The sequence below is a fragment of the Cuculus canorus genome, chromosome 7 (genome assembly GCF_017976375.1).
Source record: "Cuculus canorus isolate bCucCan1 chromosome 7, bCucCan1.pri, whole genome shotgun sequence".
Classification (NCBI taxonomy): Eukaryota; Metazoa; Chordata; class Aves; order Cuculiformes; family Cuculidae; genus Cuculus; species Cuculus canorus.
The window spans coordinates 34,822,462-34,838,199 of record NC_071407.1 but is presented as its reverse complement, the minus strand read 5'-3'; the positions used below and the strand labels follow the sequence as shown (position 1 = coordinate 34,838,199).

Genomic DNA, 15,738 nt, shown 5'->3' with positions numbered 1-15,738 from the left:
GGGTCCAACTCACTCCTGCAGCTTAACCAGGTTTGGGGGAGGCCCCTGCCCAGCAAGGGAGAGGGGGGCATCGCCCTGGAGGTCTCCCCACGGCTGGGTGGCCACTGCAAAGCACCCTCCCGAGGGCAGCATTAAGGGCACCAGGAGCAGATCTCTGCCCAATTCAAATCAATCAGCCCAGCAGCTGTGATAATTGCATGATTAGCAGAAGTTGCTCAAGAGAGGCAAGGGCTTAATTATCCCCTCCTGTTCCTACAGACACATTTGCCCACTGCCATTCCAGCAGGAGGGATGCAACGGTGAGTCAATGGTAAGGCTCCCAGCACCGGAGGGGCTCCAGGAGCGGCTCTAGCAGCACTAACTCCACTTGTTTAGTGTTTTAATTAAAGCTGCTTGTGGCTCTAGTGGGAAGGTAAAGCTCCTCTAAGCCACAGGTGGCTGGAGGTGCGTGTGCACGTGCAGGGCAGGACCCAAAGCCACAGCCCTCCTGGTGTTGGGGAACACAAGGGTGACGCTTGCGGCTGCATTACCACCTTGGTGCGGCGATATTGCATGCGTCATTGCTTTCAAGAAGGCAAGAAATGGGGTAAATTGGGGGGATTTGGTTGCCTTCCTTAAAGCTGCTTATAGGGATGGCTTGGACCAGAGGCAGGGACTTGTGCTGCGGTGTCCTACTGGATTTAGGAAGGCCAGGAGGACCCGGAGTTGGAGGGGACTGGTGGTAAGAGCACATGAAGGGTAGGGTGGAAACATGCATCGGCGCCATGGCAAAAATAACACCGTGTCTGTAGAAACCAAGGCTCTGAACACCCGAGGGAGAGGAGCTCGGAAGGAATAACAGCCTTGCGGCTCTCCTGGCATCCCTGCGAGGATGGTGCCCGTATCACTTTCCCTCTCATGTATGATTTACGCGCTCCCTGGACCTGCCAGCCGCTCTCGCACAAATTAATAATAACAGCAAAAAAAAACCAAAACCCAAATTAAACCCAAAGAAGCTGAGTGAAACTTCACGTGTCCAGCGCCTGCCTGGGGCTGGAGTTGGATTTGAAGAGGCTGCTTTATCTTAGGGGGAATAACCCTGGGGGTGAGCCCAGGGAAGGGGGGAGGCAGCCGCACCGGGAGCCCCGGGGAGGTGGGGCTCGGCGCTGAAATACCCGATACCTGGGTGAGGGGCGCTGCGCCGCCCGCTCGGGCTCCTTCCCCACCCCTTCCTCCTCCTCCTCCTCCTCCTCCCTCTCCAGCTCACTCGGCTGCCGAGGGGGGGTATGGGGGGTCGCCGCTGACAGCGGGCACCGAGACCGCCGCCACAGGTAATGCCCTGCGAGTTTCGCTTAATTCCGTCTCTTTATCGCGGGGGGATGCGCGGAGGATGCTGCCGGCACCCCCTCCCGGGGGCGGCTTGGGGCTCCGTCCTCCTTCCCAAACCTCCTGGATCGGCTTCTAACTTCTCCGGGGCACCCTGATTATTTTCCGGGGGGGGTCGCTCAGCGAGATGGTTTCAATGGCAGGAAACGGGGAGCCCAACCTTTTTCTGCCTTTGGAGCGATAGTAATAATAAACGGTGTGCGTTGGGATCTGTTGTTCCTGGAGAGGAACAAGCACCCCCTAAAGCCATCCTTGGCTCCCGGGTTGGGTTGGGCTTGGCGGTGAGGAGCGGCAAAGTTTGTCGGGCGAGGCAGGGCTGAACTTTGCCGAGCTGCGAGGCAGCGGGACTGAGGTGCCGGGAAAGAGGGGCTTTACTTAATCCCTCCAGAAACGTATTCAATGGGAAAACAGCTTTTCCAAATGATAAACTTGGATTGTTTATTTTTGTTTCTTAAGAAAAAAAAACACTTTTTTTTTTTTCTATTCCCCACCCCAACGTCTTTCCTCCCATCTCTCCTTAATCTCTGACAAAACCTGTGATGCTCTTTTATTTAAATAAATATTTTCCTGGCTACCTCCAATCCTGACCTCCGTGCGCATCCAACTTGGCATTGAACAGACATCTTTAGCTTTGAACTGCCTGGAGTCGTCGCTGGAGCCTTTATTTAAAGAAAATGCTCAAACTTCAAGAGTCTGGTCCCTATTAAAACCAGCCAGCTAAATTACATTATCCTTCCTTTTAACTCACAGAGTTTGGGGTTCGTTAGGGCTGTTTTGGCTGCAAGGTTTTTGTGAAAGGGATGGCTTTTTCTCAGTGTTCGTTGGTTTGATCTATATGGCACCAGCCCCTTTGTTCTGATCTATGATTTTTGGATGCTACGTGAATGTAAATAATAGCTCGTGCCTGCTTGCAATTAAAAGTACAGGTGTGAGGCTTCATTACTGGCATTTAATTGGGAAAACACAAAAACTGGGGTGTTGGTAGTGAAGACCGGTCTGGAAGGGGGGGGGAAAAAAAGCAAGAGACTAATAAGGCTGTTGATAGAAAAGGTAACAGTTCTTAAAAAGAGAGAAGCAGAGCTGGGGTATCTTAATTGGCCAACTAAAAGGATGCAGAGGATGAGGCGATGTGCTGGCTGTGTGCAGGTGAATAGTAAGGCTGGCTTTTGTGTGGCATGGGACTCTCCTGTGGGTATCCTGTGTGGGAAGAGCAAATCCAAACCCAGTCCTGTGCCAGCTATGCCCAAGGTGGTGCCAGCACCCTCTTGCCAAATGCTATTGTTTTGTCAAGCTGCCTCTCCTCTCTTGCCCAACCACTGTTTTTGGGGAGCGGTGTTATGCTGGAATCAGAAGTTTCCTATGCCAGTGCATGGGATTTTGTTGTTTGTTTTGCCCTGTGCTGGGGGAATATTCCTGTTGGGAGTTGATCCTGGGACGTGACTGATGTTGAGGGAGACAGGAGGGCTGGCAGAGCTGCCCTTCCCTGGTGCCCACCGTGGCCGGCTGCAGGTGATGAGCCTGACACCTTCCCGGGGTTTTCCCAATGCATCCTGCAGCAGCCTGGGATGCATCGTGCCTCTGGTCTCGGTGTGTGATAGCGCAATGGGATAGACCTGATGCACGAAGTATTTTTGTTTTTGGAAGAGTAAAGTATTCCCATGGGAAACTCGGATTTTTCAAAATCCAGGTGAGTGTTTCCTGGGAGAGAATTTTACAATTGTCTTTCCCCTTCCCTGCCCCTGAGGAAGGAGGAGAGGAATTCCCTTTGCAATTCCATTTCTCTTTTCCATTCCCCCTCTCCCCAGAGCCAAACTATCTTGTTTTGGGAGGCAGACTGTAGGTTTTGGAGCACCAAGTCAAGATAGTGCTGCGAAAACACAATATTTTGTTTTAAGACCAAGTTGTAAAACACTCCCTTTATGGGGAACTATAAAAAATGATGTTCTTTTTCTTTTTTCTTTTCTTTTTTTTTTTCTGTTGAGTGGGAGAAACAGTTTGCAAGAGGTGGGAACCGTGGAGCTTGGCTCTTTGCGGTAGCTGGGTCTGGAAAGGACACCCAGCCCACGTGTAAAGAGGCTGTGTGTTGTGTTCCCCATCCAGAGGCATCACCTGAAAATAGTGGGGGGTAGCATTAAAAACATTGTTCTCCAAAATAATATCCATGTTATGGTAGCTTCTTTGCTAACCTGATGGAGGTATGCAAAGAAAAAGGGCACCACAATCCTCTTCAGAGTGTATCCCGGGAGCAGCTGGGGTGGTGAAGACATCTTAAAAAGGATTTTAATTTATGAAGTTTCTTAGAAGTTCTGCACAGATGGTCTTGAGGACAGATTATTTTAAAATTTAAGAAGCTTTAGGATATGGGATTGGCTTGGTGAAGGGCTGGTCTGTGGCCTCTTGTTAGGGCGTAACATATCCCAGCTGCTTGGAGCCGGGCTGTGCAGCCTGGCTAATGGAACTGGAGATTTGCTTTGTGAACATAAAAGGTTCAAAGCGCATCCCAAAACTTCTGTGTTTTTTCCCACTTCAGCATCCTGCTTTTTGCAATAAGACTTTTAATAACGTTACAGACGGATGAAGGCTTCAGTTTGGGGCTTTTATGGCCCAAGACAAATGTGAGGATTCAAGCCTTCGTGCTTGTGTTGCTGTTGGGCTCTATTTCTGCATGCAGATTCGGCAGCTGAAAAGAGGAATTGTGATGCTTGAGGCTCGCCCAAATCTTGGTGATGTCCTGGAATTTGCTGGTGGTTTCGTAATGGCCAGGACACTATAGTAGAGACTGGAACACCGTATGTGTGCAGGCTGTGCAGGCTCAAAGCCTCAGCAAGTGTGGTAGAACTCCTTCGGACGTGGAGTCTGGTGGCACGTGTTAGCACGTGGCTCTGCTAGGTGCTGGCTGACTGTGGTGTGCTCTGCAAATGATCACAGGGACCATTCCAGGCATATGTTGTGTCTTTTTCTGCTAGACAGCCTAGCAGAAGCATCTGCTTGAACCCATGCCCTGAGGTCAAGGACCTTGCTGGATGCGTCTCTCAATGAAAACTCTGAGCGTCTCTCAATGAAAACTCTGATTTGGGTATGGGAGGGCCATAATATCCCCTCTGTTGCCTCTGCCAGAGCCAACATTGCAATGAGACATTTTTTCCATCCTTAACCTGAGTTGTTTTGCTCTGCTCTGTGCGTTTGATATAACAGCTGCTCTTCAGGGGGTAAAAGAGGTCCTGATTGGGGTATGCTGGTGTGAAAGCCACTGGGAGCAAAATCCTGATGGCAACAGAGGGATGTGCTGGTACCCAGGTTGCTGCAGCTTTGAAAAGGGCTTGTAGGAGAGGGACTGGAGAGCTTGGAGAGTCCTCAGCCATGGATGGGATCCTAGTAGGGCTTGCATGACCAAGCCTGTCACTGGCGATGAACTACTGTCGTTAATTCAAATGACTTCATCTGTGCTGAATGCCTTTGCCTTTCAGTTTGACCCTCTGCTCTTGGGGGCTGCTGTTTGAGATTGAGGGATTTTGTGGGTTCCCCCCGCCCCCAATAGCCTGGTCTTCCTTTCCCTGTGCTGTCTTTACCACTTGGTTTTTGGAGAAGAGATCATCTCCAAGGAGATCCTATAGCAACCTTCTGCTGCCTGAAGGGGCTACAAGAAAGCTGGGGAGGGACGTTTGCAAGGGCGTGTAGTTATAGGATGAGGGGGAATGGGTGTAAACTGGAGAGGGGGAGATTTAGACTGGACATCAGGAAGAATTTCTTCCCCATGAGGGTGGTGAGGCCCTGTCCCAGGTTGCCCAGGGAAGCTGTGGCTGCCCCATCCCTGGAGGTGTTCCAGGCCAGGTTGGATGGGCCTTGGGCAGCCTGAGCCAGTGGGAGGTGTCCCTGCCCATGGCAGAGGGGTTGGAAATGGATGGGCTTTAAGATTCCTTCCAACCGTAACTGTTCTATGATTCTATTCTGTGATTCCCCTCCTAACAGTTCAGCTAGCGAGTGATTAGCCCCAGCGTGCCCAGTGTAACTCCATCAGGCAAAGCCTTACTTTTATTAGTGAGAACAGCCAGTGGGCCTTGAAAAGGTCTGTGGCAGCAAAGTGCCTCTCGCGGAAAGTTAAGTGAGCTTTGTGCGAAAGCAGCAAGGACACTTCTCTCTTGATTTGGATGAGGCAAGAAATGGCCTGAGAGCTTTTGCAGCTCAGGTTGTTCAGTGTGAAGGTGGGGTTTGGTTTTTTTTTGTTTTTTTTTTTTTTTTTTAATCAGTTTGGGTTGCGGTTTCTTTTTTTCTTCCTCCAAAGCATTTCTGTTTCTTTCTCTTTTTGAGATCTACCTTCCCAGCCTGCAGGTTGAGTTCCAGAGGAATGAACAAACAGCCTTGTTGGTTCCTTTTAGTGATGCAAACATCTAACTTGGAGCTCTGGAGTAGCTGGAGGCAGGGAGACGGGGTGAGATCCCGTGTGTGTGTGTGTACCTGGGGTCCTGTGCTGGTGGGGGCTTCGAGTGGTGGCTCCTGTGTTTGCCAGAGGAGACAAAGTGAAGTAACTAACCCACCTTCTTTGGCAGGGCTTTGAAATGTACTTTCATTGCTGATTGTCGAGAGCTCCTGGTTCTGTGGCTGATGGTTTGCTCTTGAAGTTGATGCCGTGTGTCATATTGCATTGCTCACATGGTTATAGGTGTAGTTCTTGGAGACACGTTATAAGATTCGCTGCTGCAACACAGTTCAAAGCTGCACCCGAGTGTGACAAAAAGGGACGTGCTGTGCCGGTCCCTCTGTCCCTGCAACTCACGGCCCTGCTGAGCCCCACAGCTCAGGGCAGCCTGAGCCACAGGGCTTGAGCCGTAGGCATCTACTGTGTCTATGACAGTTGCTTGATATTCTGTAAATGGAACAGACAATACTTAGATGAACACTTTTTTCTTGAATTCCACTTCACAGATGTCTTCTCTTTCCTTTTTTTTTTCCTTCTCCCTTTTTTATAAAACCCAAACCAAACAGAAGTTGTGTGCTTGCATCTGAAGCAGTGCAGGCAGGAGCGCCCCAGGATATGTAAGCATAGACTGCATGGCAGCGTAATAAACTTGCTCAAAAACGTTGTGTTGGTGCCTAAGGAAGCTGGACACTTGTCCTGCATTGTTTTGATGGCAGTGCCTGGAGGTCTACCCAGGCTGCTGCCCAGCCTTGGTCACCATGCAAGCCTGCCTTCTTCCAGGCAGGGCACAAGAAGAAAGCGTCTGGCCTCCCGTTCACCAGCAGACTTTGGATCAGGCCTTCAGCATCTTTGCGTTTTCCACTTTATCTGTTGCAGTATGGCTTTTCAAGAGTCTAGAGAGAGGTTCCCATCTTGTGAAACCAGACGGTGTAAGCCATTTCACCAAGTTCAGCTTTCTGTCTCCTAAAGCAGTAATTCCTATAGTACTTCCCCCTCTTCTGTTTCTTTACCCTCTTTCTTTAAGCTAAGCTCTGTTGCTGTTGCTTTTCCACCTTTTCATCCCACATTAGCATCATCTCCTCTCCTGCCCTGCTGCTCTTTTGCTGCCTTGCCTCCACCTGCAGCCCAAGAGAGCTGAGAGCCTGTTGCCTTGGTCTTCGTACCCCATCCCAGTCTGCCTCCTCCTTTAGGAGCTGCTGTTCCAGCTTATGTGAGGTTTTGTGATGGAAAATTCTTGCTTGTCACCAGAGGCATCATAGCAACCTGTGCTGGAGACTCGATAGAGCCAGAGATGCCCTGCTAAAAAAAAAAATAAATCAAGAATCGGGCATCTCCTCTTCCACCTACCCAAGAAGGACGCTGCCTTCGCCATTCAAGGATGGGTGGCAGTGACTGCTGTGGCAGAGAATTGGAGACTTCCCAAAGTCCCCAAGGTGTTATTTTGATGTTGCAGGAATGAAGAAGTGAATTGGATGCTTGTACTTGTAGCACTAAATGTATTTCCTTGGGGATACTGTGCTTGGGCCGTGCTGCGGTGGAGGGTTTGCGTGTTGCGGAGCTTGGCTGGTTATCGGGGTTATCTTATAGCCGTTGCAATGACTTCGAAAACCAACTGAACTTCCTACCCAGGCCAAGTTTTCCTACATGGGCTGAGAAGTTCAAAGATGATATTTCCTTCTGGCCTTGGGCAGTTGGTTAAACAATGTGTTAATGGTTTGTTTCCTATGGGAAAGCAAACCTCTGGTGGCTCCAAACAAAATGTTTCCATTCCTGTCCTTGTTCTGAAATGGGAGTAAAGTGCTGAAAATGTGGGAAAGGTTGATGTTACCAGTTCTTAGTAACAGTTCAAGCTTTTCCCCTGATAGAGGAAAGGTTTAAATACCAGCAATTGGTGCTTGCTGGGATGCACAGAGCAGCTCGGATTCACCGTAGGCTTTGCGTGTACCTCATGGAATGAGTGGGGAGAAAAACACCCAGACCTCTCTAACCTCAGCTTTGCTTTGGGTTTTCTCCAGGGTGAAGGAAAGAGAGGGAGAATCTCTCATGCTCCTTCTCCTGCAATACTGTCTCGGGGCTTGTGGGTTGTGGCAGCCGTGCTCACTGTTCTGTGTGCATTTATCCTCCCCCCTTGCCACGTACATACAAGTACGCTGGCCTGTATTTATTTAACAAGGGATTTTTTTTTCCTTCACTGCAGGGAATAGAAGAAAAAAGGGCAAATTTTTTCACTGGGAACAAATCTCATTTTCAAGAGTCCTGACAAAATGAGCCATAAAATTACAATATTTCAAAGTGCTTCGTAATTCTAGCGCGGACGGCTCTTCATCATGGAATCTGAAAGCTCAGAAAATATAAAACTCATTAGATTAAAATAAACCACCTATTGCGCCGAAGAAAAGCTTATTTATCAATATCAATTTACTTCTGATTACCCTGTTCTGCAATTTGTTATTTTTAGGAATTATGATTTGTGTATTGCTTATGCCAATAGGTGGGAGAAAAAAAAATAAAATTAACTTTTACTTTTTTCCTTTTGAATCCTACTTATTATAAAGACCTGGCCTAGAAGCAACAAGAAGAAAAGATGAATTTCTAACAGTGCTTCTGGTTGAGTACCAGAGGGATTGAGAAGCTGGGAAAGCAGGAACTGCTGTGCCTCTGCAATGTTGTAGTGTGAGGCTCAGTGTCAGGCAGTGGACTTTAAATAAGATTATGGGGGTGGCTTCTCTGATGCATGTTTGGAACATCTCCTGGCTGTTCTTCCAAGGTGGCCAATGTGATGGAGAGAGCTGGGGAGAGTGGTCATAGATGTTGTGCCTGGGGGAAGAGAGGTCTTCCAGCTGCTGGCTGGATGCCATAGTGAAATTGTAGTGGCATCTCGGGGACTTCCACTCTGCCTCCAAAGGAGTGAGTGCTGTGGGTGGGCAGTGCTGGCTGCCAGCCTCCCCTCTTTGTGGGACATAATTTGTGCTATGTTGTCGGAGAAGGGGCTTTTTGGGAAGGCGTGTATGTACAGTTTCCTTGCATGGAAGCCATTTGGGAGATGCTTTGATTTACACTTTCATTTCTTCTTTATGCTCCTGGAACAGCGCAGAGCAAACAGAGGCTGACACTATAAATTTTGAGGTGCAAGTGTCGTAGTGCTGATTGGGGAAGTGAAGACCAGGTGGATGGGAGAGAGGGGCTGAGGGTTGGGGGGTGATTAAAGATGCCAGCAGCAGCTTGAACGTGAGAGCATCTCTGCCAGCAAGGCACAGCCGCTGCAGAAGCCGTTGCCGCTGCTCTGATGGAGGCAATTATGTGTGTTTTGTGCGCGTATGAGCCATTCTCGTATGCAAGCTCCCCAACAGTACACTTAAAAATAACCTATACAGGTGCACAGCCTGGAAGCTGATTCTTAAGCACCCTGGGAGCAATACATGGCCCAGGCTCAGCAGAAGCAGGAGTGTCTCTGCTCCAGTGTTTCGTGGAGGTGAGATGCTAGAAGGCTCTTTGAGCCTTGTTGCCAGCTTGGCTGGGATTAATGTGCGCCAAGGACTGGAGCCTGTGTTGGTCGGGCTCCATCTGTGGTGGTTGGCCGAGCTGGTGGGATCTTTAGCACACATGGATGCAACAATGCTGTGGAAGCAGCAAGAAAGCCACTTCCTGGGCTTAAGAAGGAGGCGTTTGGGGCAGGTAGGCTGAAAAACCTCCATGTGACCTGAGCTGCTTCCCAAACTTTCAAGCTCTGGACTTCTTTGCAGAAAGGTGTTTCAGCGGTAGAGGCTCCTCCGGTTCCCATCCATCACCAGTTAATGTGGTTCTGTCTACTGCTTCCCATGCCTTGGGGAGCGGTTGCCAGTAGACTGGGAAATCTCTGGTTTAACATTAGTGCTTTTGCAGCCAGGAGACAACAGTTAAGTTTCCAGAGATTACTTGCCCAGAGACATTATTATGCTGGAAACTGCACCAAATGCTTCCTACAAAGAACCTCTTTCAGGCAGAAGGTGCAATTTAATACACTCTTAGTCACAATTTTTAAGTTCTCCCCAGAGATTTTTCAATCCCGTTCCTAAATTTGCAGCATTTGAGTGAACCGTCTCAGAGAACCAGTGAAGAGCTGCAATATTAATGAAGACAGACAAAATCAAAATGACATTTCAGGCAATTACTTACATAATGAAGTGACTGACTTGGAATATACAATATTTAGATTTATCTTGACACTCGAAGGGGATGCTGTTAACTGCCTTTATATCTACATCACGTAAATTGTTTTTCCACTGCCCTGTTGCTTTTTAAACATGGTCTGTGAAGCTGGAAAATAATATTTCCGCTCACTTGAGCTGATAGTGGTGCTGTTTTAGGAGGAAGTTAGTGTTTCCCTCAATGGCATTTTTGCTCAGAAGGCAGAGGAAGAGCTCAATGTTGAGCTGCCTTTGCTCATCTCTATTGCATCCTTTCTGGCGGCAGCGTGATGAGCTTTGGCCCTGCATCCCAGACCTGATGCTGACCAGGCAAATGTGGGGGCCTGAAACGGCAGCCTCTATATCTGAGATTTTCTCCTTTGTGAAACCTATTAAGGGGCAGGGAGGAGAAATGGAGAAATTTGATGGTTTTATTTGTTAGTCTATTCTGCTCTTGTTGGCCCAATCTAAAGGGCCTGTCGGTATGCCTGGCTCCTGGGGAAGAGGCAATTTTTGTTTAGAAACTGGGATTTAGGATTCTTTTCTGGCACCGAACACTCGGAAGTCAAACTTGTTGGAAGCTGGAAGACTGAACAATACTGTCCTGTCCATCTGTCATGGACCTGCAGTAAGTTTTCTGGGGAGATTGATGTGATACACCCAAAAGTTAAGCAGCGCTGATCCCGAATGCCTTCTCACACTTGTGCTGGATTTCCTAAGGATGTACAAAAAAGACCACAGCACCATTTTTCTTGCCTAAAGGCAAACTGTTTCCTCCTAGAGACACTCTTGTGGCAGAATACTGAAGAATTTAGAACCTGGGGCCCTTTCTGTGGTGACAGAGTTGTTATGAACTGTCTTCTCTAACATATCCACGAGTAAAAATAAAACATGTGTAGCTATTGCTTGGAAGCCCCTTTAGGAGCATCCATGGGGATGGGAATGGGGTGCTGGTTCCCTTGCAGAGGTAAGGACCACAGGGTGCCTGTGTGTCTCTTGGGGGTCAGCATCCCATTGTCACCCTACACCCTTAGCTGGGCTCACAGATGTGCCCTGTGCCCATCACAGAGCCACACTTCTGGGTAACTCTGCACATTGTGTTTAGTGTGTATGGAGCAGGGTGCTGAGCTGCTTCCTTCAGGGTAAACTGAGAGAGATGATGGGTTTAAGGATAAGCTCTCTGGTGTTGCCTAAGAGGGAATCGTGCATATCACTGCAGTTTATTCAGGTCTGTTACTTTAGTAATCTGTTTTCCAAATGCTGCCTGGGCTGGGTAAACTAAAACTTGCTGTGTACACTACCAGCTGCAAGTGTAACAAGTCCCCGCTTAGGCTGGTAAATAGAAGATGGGATTTATTACTCGTTTCGGCCCCCATGGCTCAGGTCCGTGCTTGACTTCAAATGGGAGCTGCTTATGGATTTAACTATGGATTCATCTCTGTTTGCTGCCCAAAAAGGCTGGCTGTCATGTGCGGTCTCTGCCTTTCGTGTCCCTGGGTCTGCTGTTGTGCAGATGTGCTGAGTTGGTAGGAAAATATTCCCCTGGTCCACGTCTTTCACAGCACCTGCAGAAATACGGAGAGCTTTGGAAACGGGTCACTGAGGTGTTCTGTCTCCTTCCAAGGGGGGGTCTTTGGCTGTGTGTGAGCTTGTCGAGGGGGTTCTGTTGTGCCTATATGCTGTGTATAACGGCTATGGTTTATACTTGCCTCTGGAGCGGGATGTTTTAAAATAGCCCGTGTATAAATTTCCTTGCAAAGTGGGACTTTGAGGCTTTGTGGTGTTGGTTCAGAAAGGGCTTTGTATTTAATGATCTGAAAACCATGCGAGGATGCAGCCGTGCTAACCAGCTGCCTGATACTGTTTTATACTCTTGCCTCACTCATTGTGGGTAGTCATGTGCTGTATCGAATGTGAAGCCAGGGAAATTTGAGAAGCAGAGAGGGATGTGGGTGCAATCGCAAGCCCGTCTGCTCCTAGGGCTTTTGCAGTGTCTGTTTTGCAGCCACCCGGCTGGTTTGGGAGGCTTGAGCAGCTCTGTCTTGTCCTCTGAAATCCCAGTGCCTCTTCAGTGATTCTGGGTCAAGCTTCCCATGCAGCTCTGCCAAAACATCTTAAATCCCAGTGCTGACTGTTTGCTGCTGCATCGTTCCTGGGTTGCAGCGGCTCTTGCTTACTCTCAACATCCTTCTTGGTGTTTGAGGTGCTCATCCCAGCTGCAGCTGCTCGTGCTCCGGGACTGCAGAGGTCACTGGGGCTTATTCCCTTGCACAAGATGAGCAAATATGCTTGGGAAAGTGGAGTTAAAACATAAATATTTATCGTCTTCACCACATTAATCCTGGTAATTAATACCAAGCCCTGTATAAAAACCAAGCATTCACCAAATATCAGTCTCTGGGGTGTCCCTTGGAGCAGTGTGGCACTAAGATATAAGCTGGGACAGGGCTGCATTTCGGACCCTGCTTTGGGGACACGAGGTGATATCCATAAAGTGATGAACTTGTCTCTGCCTTTTGTCTTTGACAGGAACCATGAAGCGTCGTGCTGTTGCCGGCAACTTTCTGCTTCCCCTCTTACTCCTGGAGCTGGTCTCTCTGGGTAAGTCTCTCCAGTCTGTCTGTCTCTCTGGTGCCATGGTCTCCTCTCCCCACCCCTCTTCCTACTCGCGTCTTAAATTTGTGAGCGCAAGGGTAATATTTGCTGTGTTTGAGGTCTCCTGATGAATATCTAAAGGCGTTGGTGTGGTGATGGGGAGGTGTGGCTGGGATGGATGGGTAAGCCGATCACCCGTGTCTATCCCATGCAGTCCCAGGGACCTGCGTGTTTGTGCTCCTGTGCAGCTGCTTTTCTCGCAGGCTGTAAAAGGGCACACTTGCTGTCAGATGGCTCATCCTGGGAGAGAGAGTGAGTGGGACTGGAAAGAGGCTTGGAGGTGGTGGATGTGCTGGCAAAGCCAGCCATGGTAGATGCTCCTAGGGCATCTCAGTGGGAAGAGCTTGGCAGCTTCCAAGTGCGGGTTCATGGTCAAAGCTGGTGGTGGACCAGGTGATAGAGATGACATTAGGCCATTTTATGTAAATAAAACGTAAAGGAAATTGGAGGGAGTGGATAAAAGGCAAGGATGTAAACCAGAAGCTTGTTAGCTGTGCAAGAGCAGAAGTGTTACTGGCAGGGTGCTCCCTGCGCTTTCAGCAGCAAAAATTATTACCTGAACTGTGCTTTAATATATGCTCTGCGGGAAATAACTCCTCTCTGAGCTGCAAAACCTCTTTTCTAATTCCAGTTTGAGGGAAGGGCAGGGCTTTGGGCAAGCAGAGCCTCTCTCGCTGCTGGGCTCTGCCCCACGAGCATGATGCTCTTGGTCTTCTCTAGCGTGGGGGCTTCTGGCAGGGGCCAGAGGGTCCAGCCTGGCTGCTGGGTAGGATCTTGTGGGGCAGCTGCCTTCTGGTGCAGCAAATGGGCTCTTGGTCCAGGCTTTGGCAGATCCTGGGATGCATAAATACTGTAAAGCCCCATGGAAAATGGGATTGTTGCATGAATGGGCTAAAGCCCTCGTGTGCTGGAAAGGGGCAGAAGGAGGCTGGGGGTACGTGCCTGTGTGGTGCTTGCTGATAAACAATAGCAAGCATGTGTCTACTTGATAGCACTGTGCCCTTCGGAATAAAGGCTTTTTCCTCTTTTTACCCCCCTCGCTAAAGCCTCAAGATGGCTTGCCCAGATTGGCAGCCTGATTAAGCAGTCAGTGGATGACATTAGCTGTGACTGACAAGCGCAGTCCATCTCCCTCTGGTGTCGTATTGGATCAAGTGTAGCCTCACTAGTGAAGTGCCCTGTCACTCCTCTGGAAAGGGAAAAAAATCAGTAAAAAAGACAACCCAGTGAGTTCTTTGTCTCAGTCTGAGCCTTCTAAAACGTGCTCCCCAGAGACATCGCTTGACACAAGCAGTCCAGTACGTCCCATTGGTGGTGGGACGGTGGGTTTTTCTTCCCTGGCTGGGGATCCTTCATCCCTTCGTGTCAGTCACAGCACCCGTAGCTCATGTGCACAGCTCTGCTCGGGGTGCCTGGTTGGATGCAGTAGATAGACAACAGCAAGCAGCACAGGGAACTAGGGATGTACCTCTTGCTTCTAAACCCTGCCCTGCTCAGGGCTTGGTTGTCTTGACTCTGGGGAGCGCCTGCCCTCGCTAAGCAAGCTCTGGCACAGTGCTTGTGCCTGGGATAGGGAGAAGTGTGGGCGTGCGCTGCCATGCAGCCTGGGATTGCAGGGGATGGAGCTCCTCTCTGGGAAGGCTTGTTAATCTCCCAGTGAAGCAGTTTGGTAGGGTGAAAGCAGAAGTGCAGTATGAGTGGGCTTGGTGTGTTTGGAAGGAGAAGAGGAGGCTGAGGGGAGACCTTATTACTCTCTACAACTACCTGAAAGGAGGTTGTGGAGAGGAGGGAGCTGGGCTCTTCTCCCAAGTGACAGGGGACAGGACAAGAGGGAATGGCCTGAAGCTCCGCCAGGGGAGGTTCAGGTTGGATATCAGAAAAAAATTCTTCACAGTAAGAGTCATCAGGCACTGGAACAGCTGCCCAGGGAGGGGGTCGAGTCGCCTTCCCTGGAGGTGTTTAAGGAACAGGTGGATGAAGTGCTTAGGAACATGGTTTAGGGAGTGTTAGGAATGGTTGGACTTGATGATCCAGTGGGTCCTTTCCAACCTGGTGATTCTGTGATTCTGTGATTCTGTTTAGCTCCAGCATGGCAGTGAAGTTTGCCTGCTCCTACCCAGCTACCACTGCAATCACCAGAGGTGGGCAGAGGCTTTCATTGTCTCCAGGTTAAGAGGGACTGAGGTCTGCTCGGTAGAAGAATGGCTCCAAGATTGCCATGCACTCATAGGAGTGACGGCCAAGGACATGAGTACTGTCTCTGAAGAGTAAAGAAGCAGCAGGGTTTTATGGGAATAATTGCAGTAGACATAATGGAAGGGGAAGAAAATCTCTCAGCATATCAAAATGGCATTGATTGTGATCACTTGGAGCCTGTTGGTAGCACCTGAAGGAGGAATAAAGGGTTACTAGTGTGTGGTGGAAACAAGGTTTTTCTGCCATGCACCTTTCTGGGGGACCATAGGCAAGAGCTATGTTGAGGGATACAGTGATATCAAGGTACAGCCAAGTGACAGCAGCAGTCTTGCAGAAGGAAAGTCCAGCTGATAATCCATTAGATGAAGACACAGATGATGGCTGGCTCACAGTGAAAGCACAAATACACTTTCAAGTTGTGTGGTGTGTGCCTGCGATTCCCAAATTAATTTCTGTGAAAGAACTAGTGGGCCAAAAGCAAACCAAGCATTGACCTGGATTAAATACGAAAGGAAAGCTTCTGGCCATCCTAAGCTAGAAGCAAGATGTACATGTGGGAGACCTGTGCTTCACAGACTGGTTTTGCACATTTTGGCAGCACCCAGGTTGTGAGGGTACCGAGTTTATGGCCACATCTGAGATGGAGAGAAGGTTCCTGAAGGTGCCCAAGATGCAACCCTCGGCACTGGTCTGGGCTGTGTGGGAGTGAGAAATAGCTGTGCTTGGGATGCGAGTGTTGAGGCTGATCGGGGATACAGGGCTGATGGGGCTGTGTCTTCAGCCACAGCATCCCTTCTTTATTTTTTGGGGGGGATGGTTTCCATTTGTCATAGTGTGCATCTTTTGACCTACATTTTGGTACCATTCAGATGCTTTCTCTCCATCCCCTCCCATCACGCACTGCCCTTTTGAGTTGTGACAGGCAGTGTGGGGACAGCC

General features: G+C 49.3%; 1 protein-coding gene across 1 annotated transcript in view; it reads left to right on the top strand.

Moving 5' to 3' along the window:
- Nucleotides 1–1,192: 1,192 nt before the first annotated feature.
- CDH23 (cadherin related 23) overlaps nt 1,193–15,738 on the top strand; it is a 219,539-nt gene continuing 204,993 nt past the window's right edge. The window contains exons 1-2 of the mRNA XM_054071251.1: nt 1,193–1,310; nt 12,478–12,549. Of these exons, the coding sequence (XP_053927226.1) occupies nt 12,483–12,549 (67 nt within the window). The 5' untranslated portion in view covers nt 1,193–1,310; nt 12,478–12,482. The remainder of the gene's footprint in view (nt 1,311–12,477; nt 12,550–15,738) is intronic.